Source organism: Condylura cristata, unplaced genomic scaffold (genome assembly GCF_000260355.1).
Source record: "Condylura cristata isolate star-nosed mole 26May11 unplaced genomic scaffold, ConCri1.0 scaffold00003, whole genome shotgun sequence".
Taxonomy (NCBI): domain Eukaryota; kingdom Metazoa; phylum Chordata; class Mammalia; order Eulipotyphla; family Talpidae; genus Condylura; species Condylura cristata.
Genome location: NW_004567104.1, coordinates 30241742 through 30258215, shown reverse-complemented (window position 1 = coordinate 30258215; position 16474 = coordinate 30241742). Strand labels below are relative to the sequence as shown.

At 33.5% G+C, this 16474-nt stretch overlaps 1 protein-coding gene across 3 annotated transcripts in view; it reads right to left on the bottom strand.

Moving 5' to 3' along the window:
* LRCH3 (leucine-rich repeats and calponin homology (CH) domain containing 3) overlaps window positions 1–16474 on the bottom strand; it is a 91126-nt gene that overhangs the window by 44553 nt on the left and 30099 nt on the right. For all 3 annotated transcript variants that reach the window (XM_012733260.1, XM_012733257.1, XM_012733265.1), the window contains exons 2-6: window positions 13902–14046; window positions 11588–11714; window positions 9846–9951; window positions 5139–5275; window positions 3883–3992 (exon numbers count right to left, since the gene is read on the bottom strand). In XM_012733260.1, the coding sequence (XP_012588714.1) occupies window positions 3883–3992; window positions 5139–5275; window positions 9846–9951; window positions 11588–11714; window positions 13902–14046 (625 nt within the window). The remainder of the gene's footprint in view (window positions 1–3882; window positions 3993–5138; window positions 5276–9845; window positions 9952–11587; window positions 11715–13901; window positions 14047–16474) is intronic.

Sequence of the window (16474 nt, the reverse complement as noted above, 5' to 3'; positions counted from 1 at the left end):
ACATTGAAATATACATATATTAACTAAGTTTAACAAATGAATATTTTTGTAACACAATTCTATCATGATATATTTATTTCTTCTTTGCATGAAAATTTCTGTATATTCCGTATATTTCCCTCTCCCTGCCAGTGTGCCCTATGAGGCAAAAACCATTTTGACTTTTTTCAAATTAAACTAGTACAGAAAACAAAATAATGATCCTCAAAGATTTCAAAAACCTAACCCCTGGGGCCTGTAGGTATATTATTTTACATGACAACAGGGGAATTAAGGTTGTGGATATAAAGAAATAAGGTTGCTAATCAGCTGACCTTAAAATAGGAAAATTATCTTCACTATATGGATTCAATGTAATCAAAGGGTCCTTAAAAGAGGAAGAGGGAGGCAAGAGTCTAATGCAATGCCCTCCTGAAGATGGAAGAAGGGGACCAAAGGCCAAGGAGTGCAAAAAACCTCTAGATGTTGACAGATAAGGATGCATCCCATTCAGAGCCTGTAGCAAAGCAGTCAACTCTGCCAGCATTTTGAGTTTAGCCAGATGAGATCAAGATTTACACTTGAGACCTACAGAATTGTAAGAAAACAAATTTGTGTTGTTTAAGTTGCTAAATTTGTAGTACTTTGGTATGGCAACAGTAATGCAGTTAGTTTTGCCTATTTTAAAACTCATGAAAACGGACTACTTTTATTTGGCTTTCCTTATTCAGCATGTAAATAAAATTCCCCATGTTTTTAATACCTTGGAGCAGAATGGTATGGTAAATATAGTCTGAGTTTTTTTTTTTAAATAATATAATAGTTTATTTTTACATCATTTTGTGCCTTTTTCCATTTCAGCTGTAATCCCTGTGGGCTTCCCATCATCAAATCACCCGTGTGCCATCACCATAGTCCAGTGCACTTCCCTCCCCCTACCGTTTTTGATCCTATTCCCCACTCTACCCCCTAAAATGTCTCTGGTATATAGTTGTTCATCATTATTATTATTATTTTCTCCCCTTGTCTTTTATACTCCTGCTATGAGTGAAGCCATCTGGTATTTTTCCTTTCCTTTCTGGCTTATTTCACTAAGCATGATCTTCTCCAGCTCCATCCATGTTGCTACAAAAGGCATGTGTTTATTTTTTTTGATTGCTGGGTAATATTCCATTTTGTTTATGTACCACATTTTTTTAAGCCAGTCATCTACTTTTGTAGTCTGAGCTTTTTAAATAGTTAAGTATAGACTTAGTTCTTTAAAAAACTGTCAATCTGTTTTTCAAAAGTAGCTATATTATTTTGTACTAGTAATGTATATTTGAGTTTCAGTTGCCATATTTTGTATGTTGTCTTCAATTTGATAGCTATAAAATGGTTTCTTGGTGGTTTTAATTTTTATTTCACTGATTATTAGTGATATTGAATACCTTTTTGTGTGCTTAGTAACTATTCATATATCATTCATAGATCATCTTTTGTGAATTATCTGTTCATAACTTTTGGCCATTATAAGATAATCTTAAAACCATTTTGTGAAGAACCCAGATATAAAATGTTTGATTTCACTTATATGAAATTTGATTTCATTTATATAAAATTTTAGGAAAGGGAAACATATTTATTATAGAGAGCAAAAATGTGAGTATCTTTATGGCAACGTGTATCATTTCCTACACTCCTCCACAAAGATTATTCAGCAAAAAGTATCTCTATATAATTCTACAATGGGTTTACTAAAAGAACCGCAATTAATTATCCCTCATTTTTCTTTTGAAAAAAGTCGTATTTATACAAGAGCTGGAGTATAGTACAATGAATGTCCATTCACCTTTCACCTAGACCTATACATTGTTAGCATGTAAGCAAAATATTTTATATATAGTAAAATAAAAAAAAGAAACAAAAGATTTTTTATATTTCATCTATATGACATGTCTGTTCTTTATGCTTCCTTTAAAGTCCAGAACCTAAGGATAGGTCCTATATGTTTGATCACAGCAAAGTCAGGACAAGGTGCCAAATTTTGAAAGCTTTTTGACAAAATATTTATTTAAGTCATTCTTTAAAAAGTTTTGTACAGGTGCCAAGAGAAATATGTGTATTTAAAGATTAACTAAAGAGCGCTTTTTTAATATGTAATTTTTTTCAGTAAAGCTTTTAAGATTTCTAGAGGATACTGTTTTATTCTATATCAAGTGACCACTCAAGATATGTCTACTTTACTGCAATACTTTTCAAGTGGGCAGCATAAAAAGAATGAATAAAATCTTTGAATTAAGCTATTCTTTTATACTTATTCAGTTATCTTTAGTGTTTGCATATATTTTCCTTGGTTCAGAGATTAAAGTAAGACATACACATTTACCAGTTTTCTGGGTTTAAGAGTTATTTTGGTTTTAGCACTAAAACTTCTGTGTCCCAATAAACCTCAATCACAGGCAAATCAGAACAGATGGTCAGGCTTTGTATAAGAATGGCCTTCAAGAAGCTAGAAAGCAGTTTCCTTAATAAATCAGTAATACTGCAGTGAAGAGCCGAGAAGGTGGCTTTCTGACTGTTTAACAGATTTGAACTGACAACTTGACACAATTATTTTCTAGTTATATGACTAACTTGTTAGCCTCTTTCAACTGTTTCCTCACAGGTCAATGTCTACCTTAGGCTGCTATAAAGATTGAGAAAATATAGCTAAGGACCTGTACAAAGTCTGTACAAAGTACTCCATAAAAGCTATTATTACTTCTATGAAGAATGTACACTTAAAGAGAACATAATCTATTATAACAAGACACTAAACATCTTTTTGTCCACCAAAACACTTACTGAATACCAGGCAGTGTTTGAGGTGCTAACCACATAAATATGAACAAAGGATGTCCACTGCTTTTGTAAGGTCAGACTTGTTGGAGAGACTCAATTACATAACCAGAGTTACAAAAGTGGAACTTCCCTTACCAGTGACGTAGTCTTTTGTTAGTTTTGGTTCACTGCCATATCATCACAAATAAATATATTTAGTCTGTAACATAAAGCTGCCTAAAATAATCTAAACAAAAAAGGCATAGGTCACTACATAGCGCAATTGGAAATGAATAAAACATTTGTGACCTTTTTAAAACGATTTAAGCCAGTTTGGGTGTTGTTTTTATGTCAGACATAAGTAGTCAGAAAACTACATCTAAGGACTAACAGTACCATAGCATCCAATTTGAACTGAATATCCAAAGTGCTATAAGAGTAATAAAAATTCTCTTTAGCAAAATAGGATTCTTAAGGCTTTATAAATTGGTCCTAGATCACAGCAGACTTAGTAATTACCCCAATACTTACAAAGAGTTTTACTAAAATTCAGCAAAACATTTTTAGAAATATTCCTTCAATCCTCAGAACTATTATAAAAATATAAACAGGTAAAGATCATATGGAAGAAACTAAGGTTCAGAGAAGTTAAATGGATTGCCCAAGAGTATGGGGATCTAAAGAGAACCATGCCTTCTGACTCGATGATGGTACCTTGAATATATGTGCTATTAACCACAGTGTAATTTTACCCATATCTAACTCAGAGAGAAAGTCAGTGAGGTGGAATATCTCATTCACTGATGCATAAATAATTTATATATTTCTAGGATATGTATATATTATATAAATAACTTCTAGGGTACATATAATAATATATAATTTCTAGATTATTCTGAAATATTGATAGTTACAAATAATATTAACTACTGAAAAATGGAAAATATAAAAGACATTAATTACTTAGCATAACCAGGGATTATTATAGAGTCTGGACTTATAGATATGTATAATTTTCAAACATTCAGGCAGTTTTATGGTCCAGTTTATTTGATTCCCTCTTGATGGAATATGATAAATAAAAGAATAGAATATACTCACCAAGAGCCAAAACCCAAGGGTCTCCTGTCATAATCTGGCAGATCTGGAGCAATCTTACAAGCTTGTATGTTCAGGTATTTAAATATGTGGATTTTACCTTTTATACATATCTAAATAAAATAACATAAATGCAACCACATTACTCATCTGTAACATTTATCCCTTTTTTAAATCACAAATCACCTTGTTATCTTTTACAGGAAACAGATGATACCTACATTAAGCACAGATAATAATTATATAGTTATTATAACAAATTATATTGTTAATTTTAGATGTTATTTAGGAGTGTTACAAATATAGGTTTTGCTTCTAATCATAGTAAGTTTCAGTAGTACATAAAATAAATCATGATTTCAAACACTGTTAGAATACAAAGTTAACTGATCACATTGGTTAGTTAGGCAAATAGGGTTTAAAGCATTTCTTCCCCATAGATTATAGGCAACTTTTGCTTTCACAATCTAACAATCACGTATAACTTTTCATTTCTACTTTCTCTAAGATACAGTAACAGGAAATGATTAGATATTAAAGTTATAAGTATAGTATATATAAACAATGTATATAAATATATGTATTTCTATTGCTATCTGTTAAAAGTCAAAACATAATTAGGATTATGAGACCCATCTACAGTTAAGAAGTTTACTCATAAAGCCTTACATTGCCATATAAATGTATAAACAAGACCAGAGATAGACTGCAGAGTAAAAGAAGTTATAGTCAAACATACGGGTTAACAAAATTTTTTTTTTATTATAGGATATATAGAAACTATAAAGGTATAGTACAAAGACTTAATTACTAACAGATTCATTTCAGACATTTATAAGCAAACAACAAAAATGACCAAATAAGAAATTTGTGATTTTAGAAAATAGAAGGGTACAAAAACATTGGTCAGAAGATTTGCATTGATAAATTATCCTTTTATTTGAAAGACAAGTATTTTTACTTGTCATTAGCATTTACATTATTTACATTTATACTTTACTAGACAGTAATTATTCAAATCACTAGAAAAAATTTTTAGAACCTCTTAACTAAAAAAAATTATAAAAAGAAAAAACACTTCTGGAAATATCAGCTATCTTGCATCCCATTTTATTCAAGATTTCTAAAAGATATGTATGTATGCAAATTTATTTTTAAAAAACTTAATTTAAACAGAACACTAACCTCATAGATAAAGTTTTAAATTTCACCACCTTTGTTAAAAAGTTCATAGCATACTTTAAATCAACTAAGCTTACCTGTGCAGGAGGAGATTGTAATGGGTTGTTATCTAAGGTGATCATCTGTAGGTGCCTAAGGTTCCGATAACAAACAGGGATTGCTGTAATCTTATTGCAGGAGAAGTCTAACCGGATCAAAGGTAACTCTGCCAGTTCTGCAAGCAGGTAAAATGGAAATGAACAATTAATGGTACTTAAAGCTATATAATTTTTACTTCACTTTCTAGGTACATATATAGTGCATCTAATATAGGTATTCAGCTCTATTTGCGATCAGCCATTAACTGAGATAACAAAAGGGGAATAAGATGAAATCCAGTTACTTACAGATTTAGAGTTCTAATGAGTACTTCCTGGTGGTGCAAGGGGTTAAGTCTCAGCACTACAAAACTACTGGCAGCCTTTGCAGCACAAAATCCATCCATGACCAGAGCTAACCCACATGGCACAGCAGACCTGATACAGAGTTTGATGTAGAGTTTCTCTTCCCAAACACCCAGTTTGCTGCTTAATTCAGAACTTCTAATAAGCTTTATATAGACAATGTAGGATGCAGACATTTAGAAAAGCCCCCAAGACTTAAGACGGAAATTTAACTAAACAAACCAATTGAGAAGAAATAGGTAACAGAGGAAACAGAAGAAAACTTTGAAAAACTATAATAAAGTAAAGTACTGAATAACTGAAATTAAAAAAGAGCTTTTTTTAAAAAAAAATTACAAAATGACAAGGGTTCTTAGAAATAAAAGCATGATGGCAGAAGGTTAAAAATTAAGAAATGGCTAGAACATAAGTGGCTCAAACTTTTACCACTGGGAAAAACTAACAAATGAAAAATAGAACAGATAAGGAAATTTATATGATCTATTAAAGGGGCCTAATACCCAGTTCATAAAAACTCTAAAAGCCATGGATTACAGTGTAGCACTGCAAGCCAAACCTATCTGCAGCCACCTCAGCAAAAGTTCAGTCCCTGCCCCTGAGGGGAGGGGACCCACACGGTGCAGAAAACCTCTCCTGTTTCATCCACTGCTCCCTTCAGCAGTGCACTTTGTCAGTCAACCTGTTCTGCTCCCCACTCTGTCTCTGGTGAATCCTCTCACCACCCTTGTACTTCTGGCCTGTACCCCAGTTCTGTATGCATAAATAAATCTTTAAAAAAAACTAAAAAGAGAACACAGAAACCAGAAGAGAAGAAATTATCAAAGAGATATAATTTTTAGAATAAAGAGTACAAATCCCTAGAAAAAAGCTCAACAAAATCCAGCACAATGAACTAAAGTAACTCATACGAGGGCACATCATATTTCAGAGAAAGGTTAAAATTTTCCAAAAAGAAAAAAATTGGTGACAAAGGACTCAGAGAAAATAATTTTCGACCTAGAATCTACAGCCAAGCAAATTAATAATCAAGGATCTACAAAGAAAAAGCACATTTTTTTCAAGTAAGTTTTCAAAAAAAATTTTCCCATGTCATGTTCTTTGGAAACCACCAGAAGATGTTTTCCAGCAAACAAGGGAGTAAAGTAAGAAAGGGGGATTGTTTGTCAATTATATTATAAAGCTTGAATTAAAAAAAAAAAAAAGTAAACGAGGGAGAGAGAGTCCATGAAAAAAAGTAACTTTCATAAAGGAAATTTGGGCAGCAATAACAGAAAACCATCCAAACTGAAAGAAAAGGAAAAAGAGACTCAATGAAGAAATATGTAGAATTAAAATAAACCCAAAAACCAAAAAACAAAAACCACAACACAGATACTTGACTGGCTTGACAAAAAAAAAAAAGGTTACTGAAAAATGAGAAATTAATAGGCACATAAAAAACTAAGTTCATTAAAAGGGAGGGCCTTCCCTGGTGGTGCAAGGAGTTAAAGCACAGCACTGTGAGGCTATCTGCCGCCATTGCAGCACCTGTTGGATTCCCGGCCAGGGAGCTGACGCACATGGCACAGTAAGACCTCTCCTGTCCCGCCTGTTGCCCCCTCAGCAGTGTACTTCAGTCCATCTGCCTGTTCTGTTCACCACTCTGGGGAATCTCTTCATGTCCCACACCTCTGGCCTGTACCCCAGTTCTTGTATGCATAAATAATCTTTCTTTAAAAAAGGAACAACTAACTCTAGAAAAAAACAATAACAAAAAGATGTACAAGACAGGAAATCAAATCAGTGTATATCACTTGAACTGGCAGGAAATAACATACATTTACAACAATATAAGCAAGGATACCAATTTAATCAGAGTTGTGATAAAACCACACTGGAAAGGTGAGAAGAGGGGAGGAAAGGTATGCTGGTAACAGAATAAGGAAGCAAAATCTTGTACCATAATAGGAAGCGTTCATAAAGGGCAAAAGTTGATAAATACAGCAACAGCATTAAAAGTACATCATTTAGGGCCCTCCCTAGTGGTGCAGCAGATTAAAGCACAGCACTAAGAAGTTAAAGCCACTTCAGCATTGAGTTTGATCCCTGCCCCGGAGCTGACCCACATGATGCAGCAGACCTCTCCTGACCCGCCCACTGCTCCCCTCAGCAGTGTACTTCGTCAGTCTACCTGTTCTGCTCTCCACTATCTCTGGTGAACCCTCTCACCGCCCCTACACCTTTGGCCTGTACCCCAGTTCTGTAGCATAAGTAAGTAAATCTTTTTTTATTTTTAAAGTACATCATTTAAGTCAGCAAATATAAGAGGACAGAGTCAAAGTGTCTGAAAGTAGAGGCTTCTAGGGAGGAGGGGTGGTTGTGGTTCTTATTTAAGTTTTTAAATACCAAATGACTTTTTGACTGATATACTATTTGATAAAAGTTAAAATTGGGCCCTCCCTGGTGGCCCAGTGGGTTAAAGCACAGCACTAAGAAGCTAAAGCCACTTCAGCATGAGTTCGATCCCCACCCAGGTGGTGATCCACATGGTGCCACCTGCTGCTCCCCTCAGCAGTGTACTTCGTTGATCTGCCTGTTCTTTTCCCCACTGTCTCTGGTGAATCCTCTCACTGCTCCTGTACCTATGGCCTGTGCCCCAGCTCTGCATGCATAAAATAAATAAATCTTAAAAAAAAAAAAGCTAAAATTAATTAAAAATCAAAATGTCAACAAAAAGACATAATACCTACCAAATTGTGGTATGACAGAGATTCACAATTAACTACTTACTAATAAGCAAGTTAACTGATTAACTCTACACTAACCCGTGTAGAACAAAGCTTTACCTAACACCTCAATTTAATTAAATATGCCAAAATAACTGGATAAGCTGATGAAAAACCATTTGAAACTGTGTTTTTTACAATTTTTTTTGTAATGTACTTTCAAAATAAGATAGACATAAATTAGATGACAAAACTATTAAACTGCAATTGTAATCTGAAATCCTGAATTTTAATTTCCACCAAATCCCCAAGGTTTTCATTAATTTATTTCAAAGTAAGTCAGTATTAGTACATTTGTAAGAGTTTAATGATCAACCATAGGAAATGCATCCTGAGTAGAGAGGGGTTGTTTCCCTAAACAAATGTTGGGTTATAAAGTCATGTATGTCATGATTAGGTCAGTTCTGCAGAGGGTCTCTTTATTCACAGTTCTAAAGTGGTAGAAAGTAGAACTGGAAGGATGTTAAACTAAACGTCAAACTGTATCAAATTGGTGTAAAAATCTGGATTGTACAAGCAAAAGTATTACTAGTCAATATTTACTGTTTACTATAAATCATATATTATAGGTTATCTAAAGATTCATTATCATGGAAAAACCCTCTGAAGATTTCTTATCTTTTAAGATATACATTCTGAAGTTTACAGAAAATTTTCTTGAGATTGTTTCAAATTCATTTAATGGATAAAGTAAGGGAAAGTAAGTGCGCATATAGATTAAATGAGCTGCAATTAATTATTACTGTAGCTGGGTGATGAGTACATAGAGGTTCATTTCTTTATTTCATATTTTTAAAATTCCTAAATAAAATTATAGGAGTAGTTATTCTGATGTAATAAAATGAATCTCCTCATTTCACTTCAATTTGTAGCATTTTCTTTTTTAAAGATTTATTTATTTATGCACATAAGAACTAGGGTACAGACCAGAGATGAGGATGTGAGAGGATTCACCAGAGGCAGGATAGGGAGCAGAACAGGCAGACTGACAATGTACAGTGCTGAGGGGAGCACCAGGCAAGATAGGAGAGGTCTGCTGTGCCATGTGGGTCACCTCCCGGGCCGGGATCAAACCCATGCTGCAGTGGCTGTGGTTAGCTTCATAGTGCTGTGCTTTAACCCGTTGCACCACCAGGGAGGGCCCCACTTGTACCATTTTCTTTCATGAATTTCTATTTTTGAAAGATTGATAAATTTTATCAATACACTTTCACCACACCGCAGCTCACTCTCAATCTGAGACAAAACAGTCTTTAAGATTAGTGAAGTCTCTCCTTCCATTCATTATTCACGCTTATATACTGCCTCAACAAATGCTACTTCTGTAAGAACATTTCCAGTTGAGGACAAAGTTGGTAAGTTTAAATCAAGTTCATTTTTAAGTCAGTGCTAACTGCTGGAATGTTTCCTTTATATTAAATTATCCCCTTATCAAAATCATGCTATATATTTCCCCCAAGTAGTTATGCTTACTGAAACTTACAATAACATTACCCTGAGTTGCTGATTATATCAACTGACGACCTTTAAAGTAAAAAGAAAAAAATTATAAAATAATTATGTCACATATTCTTACCTTCAGGCAAACGTACTAAGTGATTTCTTCTTATGTTAAGGTCTCTCAATGCCTCCAAATTACCAATTTGGGAAGGTATTGTTTGAATTTCATTGCAGCTCACATCCTATTTCAAAAAGAATCAAAGTAACCAGAGACATTGGCAGGGTGGGGAGAGGGGACTAGGATCAAAACAGGGGTGGGAAGAGAAAACTACATTGATGGTTCATGGGTGAATCGGCGGTGGGAATTTCACAGGGACTATAACCGAGATGAGAAAGCATACACTGTACAAAAATGAAGAATAATGTCAAAAATACATAAAATTTTTTAAAAAGATACAAAGTAAAGAACTGTTCTAATATTGCCAACCTGTTTAAAATATAAACTGAGATTGGACAAGAATAATTCTATAGTTTATACTAGCATTTAATATGAAAAACATACAGACTTCTGATCCACTCTATACATTTTATATAGTTCATTAATTGTGTGAGGAAAACTAAAATTAATTGACATAGTATGTGGACAGGAGGCCTGTAATACCTGAACAAATGAAAATGTTGATGAAAGGTAAAACAGAAAATATAGAAATGGATTTATTTAGAACAATATTTGTTATTTTAAAAACTAGAAGAAAGCAAAACTGATAAAAATTATAATGACAGAATTGAAAGAAAAGTCTATTTTCAAAATACTAGCTCAACTGTTGAAGAGTATAAAATAAAAATGCAATTGCGAAGACCCAAATAGACTCTCCTTGGTGCACAATAGGTGAAAGCACAGCACTCAAGCGGCTATGAGTTCGATCCCCAGTCCCTGAGGTGATCCACATTGCACGACAGACCTCTCTCCAGACTAGCCCACTGCTCCCCTTAGAGTATATACTTCATTGATGTGCTTGTTCTGCTCCCCACTCTGTCTCTGGTGAATCCCCTCACTGCCCCTGCACCTCTGGCCTGTACCCCAATTCTGTATACATAAATAAATAAATCTTAAAAAAAAAAAAGGAAGACCCAAATCCCTCTTTATATTAAATTATCCCATTACTGAACGTGAGGGAAAAATAATAAAGTACACATAATCCAAAGTACACATACGCAGAAAACAGATGTTGCTTTATGAACAACAGGTCAGCCTTATCCCAACACATACTAAACAGGCCTTCAAAGATCTTGGTTGAAAGTGTGACTTCAGTGGTTCTGATAAGATTGATTACAGATTCTAAAATCAATAAGATGGAATTTTCCATAATTCTGAGACCAGCTAGTATAATCTGTAAGCCCATATATTGGAAGAGGCAACAATCTAGGTGAATAGAAGCTCAAGATGTCAAATTAATATTTCAAATTCAAATACAGTATTAGCTTATATCGAAAAGTTTAATGCTATAGAATTCACTTAATAGTTAAAACCAAATTTTAATTACCCTTTCCCATATCAAGTGATCTATAAAACTTGTACATTCATTTTCTTTCCTTTTTTTTAATTGATGCAACACTGCTTTACAACGCTGTATATAATTTAGGGATATAGGTTCACCTCTGCAAATGTTTTTCAATACACCACATCCACCACTCATCTATCATGTTCCACTGGGTTCCCTCCCCACTTCAGTTCTTCCTTAATTCTAGGACCAAAGTATTTGAGTACTGATCATTTAAGGATATTATCAATTCCTGAAAAATCACACACAAACACACCTTCATAATGGGTCTGTGCCATAGGCATAAATGTTCAACAATGGTAAAATATTAACTTACAAGTTCTGTTAAATGTCTGAGATGTCCAATTTCTTCTGGAAGTGAGACCAATTTATTATTACCAGCAATTAAAACTTTCAATGGTAAATTACACAAATGAGCTGGCAATGTTGATAGTTGATTCCGACTAAATGGGTAAGTACAAAAAGAGAAATGTCAGTGGCCACCATTCAAGAAAAGTTTCCAGTTTTCACACTCTATACTCAGTAAAGTAAAATATATAAGCTGTAAGGAACAAACAGGATATTAGAAGTGAATTCTAGCCTGTGTTTTCTCACTTACAGCTCTGTTTTAGACATAGTATTTTACTGCATCTTATACAGATTCCTTATTTGTAAACTGATATATAAACACATTATATTAGCACATTATTAAAGTAAAATTTATAAAAGAAAATGATGGGTTTAAAATAGGATATTTAAATAGGCACTGTCTGGTGGCAAAACAGGTTAGGACGCAGCACTGCTAGCTAGTCATAGCGGCTTCAGTGCAAGTTCGATCCCCAACCCCCGAAGTGATCCACATAACGCATCAGATCTCTACTGTCTCACCTTCTGCTCCCCTCAGCAGTGTACTTCATTGATCTGCCTGTTCTGCTTTCCACTCTGTCTCTGGGGAGTCCTCTCACCACCCATGCACCTCTAGCCTATACCCTAGTTCTGTATGCATAAATAAATCTTTAAAAAAAATTAATAAAATAGGATACATATATTAACATGTTTATAATCCACTTCTCCTATCTTGCAGTATTAAAACAAAACGTACATAAAATACCCAAACATAGTATTCTATAGAAAACAAGAAACAGACCTCCCTGGTGGTGCAACCAGTTAAAGCACAGCACTGCAAGCCAGCCGCAGCCTCTTCAGTGCGAGTTCAACCCCCAGCCCTGGAGGTGATCCACATGGCACGGCATATCTCTCCTTACCTGCCCACTGCCCTCAGCAGTATACTTCATCAATCTGCCTGTTCTGCTCCCTACTCTGTCCCTGGTGAATCCTCTCACCACCCCTGTACTTCTGGCCTGTACCCTAGTTCTGTATGCATAAATAAATAAATTTTTAAAAAAAGAAAACAAGAAACAGGATATAATTTGGGATCTTTTATACAAATCAGAACTAAAAGAACAACAGAACATATTTATCATCAGGATAAAAACTTACTTATGCATACAGAACTGGGGTACAGGCCAGAGGTACAGGGGACAGTGAGAGGGATTCACCAGAGACAGTGGGAAGCAGAACAGGAGAGTGACAAAGTACACTGCTGAGGGGAGCAGCAGGTAAGAGAGGGTAAGTCTGCTACACCATGCGGATCAGCTACCTGGCCATCGATGAAACTGCTGCTGTGGCTGTGGCTAGAGTGCTGCACTTTAATCTGTTGGGTCACTAGGGGGACCCCAGGATAAAAATTTAAAATTTTACCTATACAGACTTAAGATCTTAACCCTTATAACCAATTTCCTCCCTTGTTTCAAGATATTTTACTGATTAATATATTTCATAAGCCTTTAAAGCTTTTTAATCTAATAATCTTATTCTAAGGCATTTATCTTAGAGAAAGAGGAAAACAAACATCTACATAAAAAATCTCTCCTTTTATTCTTATTTACTATTTTTATCAAATATCTGAAGGAAATGAAGTTTTAGAAGTATATAAATTGTACAATAAAATGGTTACATATAAATATTTTCAGAGATGGAAAAATGCACAAAATAATGTAAAAATAAACTATATTATTTTTTAAAAAGCAAAAAAAAATTTTTCAAAGGATGTTAGTAACAAGAGGAGAAAATTCACTAAAGAAGTATGACTAAAAGACTAGAAAAGGGAAAAAGATCACCTGTTATGACTCATACAACATTGACAAACTTCCTTTACGCTTTTCAAATACATCTGTAATTTTGTCAATGGACATTTACGACTTTTATAGTGAGTTTCTTGTGAGAAATGAAAAACATGAGGTAAACAAATACATTCAGAATGTAACACACAAAAATATACAATTATGAGAACCAAAGTAATTTCAGAACTACTGTTCTTATTTGATAAAACTCATCTGAAAATGTAACTGGAGAATCACTGCTACATGTCTGCTGCAAATTTACCATACTAACTGCTAGCAGGATTTGTTAACTGTTGCAAAGACAAATACAAAGGGTGAAACTAAAAGGACACAGGGAAACACTGTTAATATAGACTAACCATGTGTAAATACAGCTGATATGAGTGTACAACTTTTAGTGAAAGGAAGAGAAAATTGAGAAGACCACATAAAAGCAAAACTTAGGAAAAAAAGAAACAATATTCTTACCTAATGTTCAGGAATGTTAGTGCTTGCAGGTTTAGAATTGCTTCTGGTATATACCGAATACAATTTTGGTACAAATTGAGATTCTCCAGAGAAACAAAATGGCATGCTTCTATTGGAATTTCTGAGAGTCGGTTTCGTGACAGGTCTGAAAGAAAAAAAAGAACAACAAAATAAGTAGGTTTAATGATTTTTTTTTTTTAATTTCCCAAATTTTGTCCAGGGTAAGCTTGCAGAGATTGGTCCAGAGCAATCATTCAAATATTTAACTGATTGAATAAACCATCTCAACATATGCCTGAGAACTATTTATTCCCTCTGAGTTTCTACATATACTAAAAAATAAAACTATTATCCTTTGCAAGTAACAATTTCTAAGCATAGCTACCTACAAATCATATCAAAGATCACATTTTTACATACAATATATCCTAGAAGTAAATGGATTCCTAAAATCTACCTCCCCAAAGCACTAAAACATTCTGCCATTTGCCACAATGGAAATGGACCTAGAGGACATTATGCTTAGTGAATTCAGACTGAGAAAAAAACAAAACAAAACAAAAACAAAAACAAAAAACGATTTCACTCATATGTGAAAGATAAACAACAACAAATAGTAGACTAAGAAAAAATAGTGGTTAATGGAAGAAAAGGGGGAAGGAGGCTGGGTAAACTGGTAGAGGGGCTCGTTAGTTATAGGAAGAATGGAAATCAGATTTTTGGAGGTGAACATAAATGCAACATGTACAGATATTGATTTATAATGTTGTATACTTAAAAGCTACACATAAGCCAAATATTATTTCAATTAAAAAGATTTCTTAGATATTTGTAGCAGAATGTGTAAAACAATAATTTTTTTGGTAACCCAAAAAACAATACTATATTCAATATATTTTACATTTAAAATGCAAAAAGTATACTTTTATGTCACTAGAGTAGCCTATGACTCCACACATTCAAATATTAGCTATTGTCTCATTAGCCTTCCACATTTCCATCTGTGTCAGTGTAGTCAATCCTAGGTAGTTTTCCAGATAGCAAGCTCAACTGAGATTTGTCAAGTTGTTGTAAAAAGCCACAAACTGGATAATAAACAACTTTGGTCTTAAACTATTAAGTTACTGTTAGGTATCGTATCTTGAATACGACCTTGGTCTTTTTCTTCTACTGTCAGTGAGATAAGCCAACAACTGTACTACTCTTTAAAACAACCCTTGGGTGTATTATTAAGTTGACCAATGCCAAAAATGTCTATTTGGGTTTGAGAAAATTTTTACCCAAGGGAAATATATTTGAAGTTTTAATTACCTAAAATGAATATTTTAATGAAAATGTTCTAAGACATTTAATTTACAATCAAATACTCAATTATTTTTCAATTTAAAAAACCTAACCTTCAAAGTTAAATTCATCTCAAAGACACTGTTAGTTTTAAAATGTCAACAATGTCTAAAAATAGAAAAATCAACCCTTAATATTAATGAGGAATTACACAGAATGATCACTCTAGATCTGCAAAGAAATATTTAACAAGTCTCTCTAATACAGAATAGAGGATATGTCTGTTTTATTCAAATCTGTATACTTGGCACTTAGTTCCATAGTACACACCACATAGTACACACTCAATATAGTAACTGTTCAAAACAATTAATGAATGAAACAAAAGCTGTGGACTCAGAAGTAAGAATCCGACATTAATAGAAAGGCTTCACATATTAAAAAAGTGGCAAATCACAATTTTATGATTTGTTTTAAAAAGAGCTGTATAACCTGGATTAAAAATAACTTATTCCTAAACAAGTAAGCATTTAGGTAAAATGCGCTATATCCAACTGTTGAGGGGGAAACTATTACATATACGAAACTATAATATTTCATAATAAAATTGATCGGTAACTACAAGAGCTTTTCAGGTATGTAAAATGATGACACTGGAATTTTTTAAATTCTTTTAAAAAATAATAGTTTATTTTTACATCATTTTGTGCATTTACTTTTTATTCTTAAGTATAAAATGCTTTTATGATTTCCCTTTCTTATTAAAAAATATAATAATTGATTTATTTGCTTCATGTACTCTTGGATTTTCATTTTGTTTGATGGTTTATAATCCACTAGGTCTCAGATTACATTATGGAAACTTCTCTTTAAACTAGTTCCTGTTTGTTTTTGATATGCAATCTTCACTTTTTGGAGCATTTTCCTTATATTCTGGTACAAAAAAGATGTTCCAGGCTTATCTTACAACTTCTTTGTCCCAGTTCTGTAATTAGTTATTTTTTACTCTTGTGTGGCAAATTAGATTTGGATGGTGGGGAGGATGTGAGTGTTGGAATGTAGCAGAGGGAAAGCTTCCAATTTTAAGGAAAGTTTTACAATAAGTGACTGTTGTCTTTTTGTAATCCACTAAGTTTTGAAGTAGTCTGTTGCATAGCAACAGAAAAGTAAGAATTGGCACTGAGATTGCAGCTTTAACAAAAGCCTAACACATCTGGAAATGACCTAAAAAAAAAGTTCTATTTGGTACCCCTTCCAAATAAATAAAGTTCTCATATTTAAAAAAAAAA